General features: G+C 35.3%; 1 protein-coding gene across 1 annotated transcript in view; it reads right to left on the bottom strand.

Moving 5' to 3' along the window:
* Positions 1 to 757, bottom strand: part of LOC119588141 — a 12,616-nt gene that overhangs the window by 356 nt on the left and 11,503 nt on the right. The window contains exon 5 of the mRNA XM_037936847.1: positions 1 to 110. Coding sequence (XP_037792775.1) covers positions 1 to 110 — 110 coding nt within the window. The remainder of the gene's footprint in view (positions 111 to 757) is intronic.

The following is a 757-nucleotide window of genomic DNA, read 5'->3' as shown; positions in this document are numbered from 1 at the left end:
AGCTGAAGCCCAAGGGAAGCCGCGAGCATTGGAAGTGCAGCTGACAGTCTTCAAAGGTCGCTCCCAGCCGCTGGGCCTCTTTGTATTTTTCTAATCCGTTGATGGAGGAACTACGAGGGAAAAAAAGATAAACACTGTAACTTTTTAAAACTATTTTGAACACAAGGAAATGATTTGTGTTGATCTGCATAACGTGATATGAATCTGCAAGTTCTGGTACATGGTACTATGCATATCGTTAGAGTTGCGCAAAGACTGTGTGAATGAGTTTGACATTTAATGTGAAATATTCAGAGAAAATTAGCATCTAATCTTTCCCTTCCCCTAATTCGTTTAAATGCATTAATACTTTGTTTACCTATCCGTTATTCACAATTCTAAACATTTTAAATCCACCAGTTTATCAAAACAGGATATCTATTCCTAAAGTGGAGCATCTCTGATTTTTTTCCACAGAGTACATCACCAAGAGGAAATGTATTGAATTCTATAGAGGGAAATGTAATTCACAAAACGGAATCTGGATTTCAGGCAAAATGATGAGGGAACTTTACATTTCCCAAGCCTTAAAACATATTCAGTATTGTAACACTGTAACGGTTCTTTGCTTTTATCTTTCGTTAAAAGAAGGAAAAAAAATATCTGAGTGACTGAGCAGCAAAACCACATCTTCAAATAATTACTTATACCATATATATATAATTAAAAGTAAAGATATGTTTCACTTGGCTGGAAAATATAGTCAGTGGTAATGGAT

This window comes from Penaeus monodon, chromosome 23 (assembly GCF_015228065.2).
Source record: "Penaeus monodon isolate SGIC_2016 chromosome 23, NSTDA_Pmon_1, whole genome shotgun sequence".
Taxonomy (NCBI): domain Eukaryota; kingdom Metazoa; phylum Arthropoda; class Malacostraca; order Decapoda; family Penaeidae; genus Penaeus; species Penaeus monodon.
This window is presented reverse-complemented; position numbering and strand designations above follow the sequence as displayed.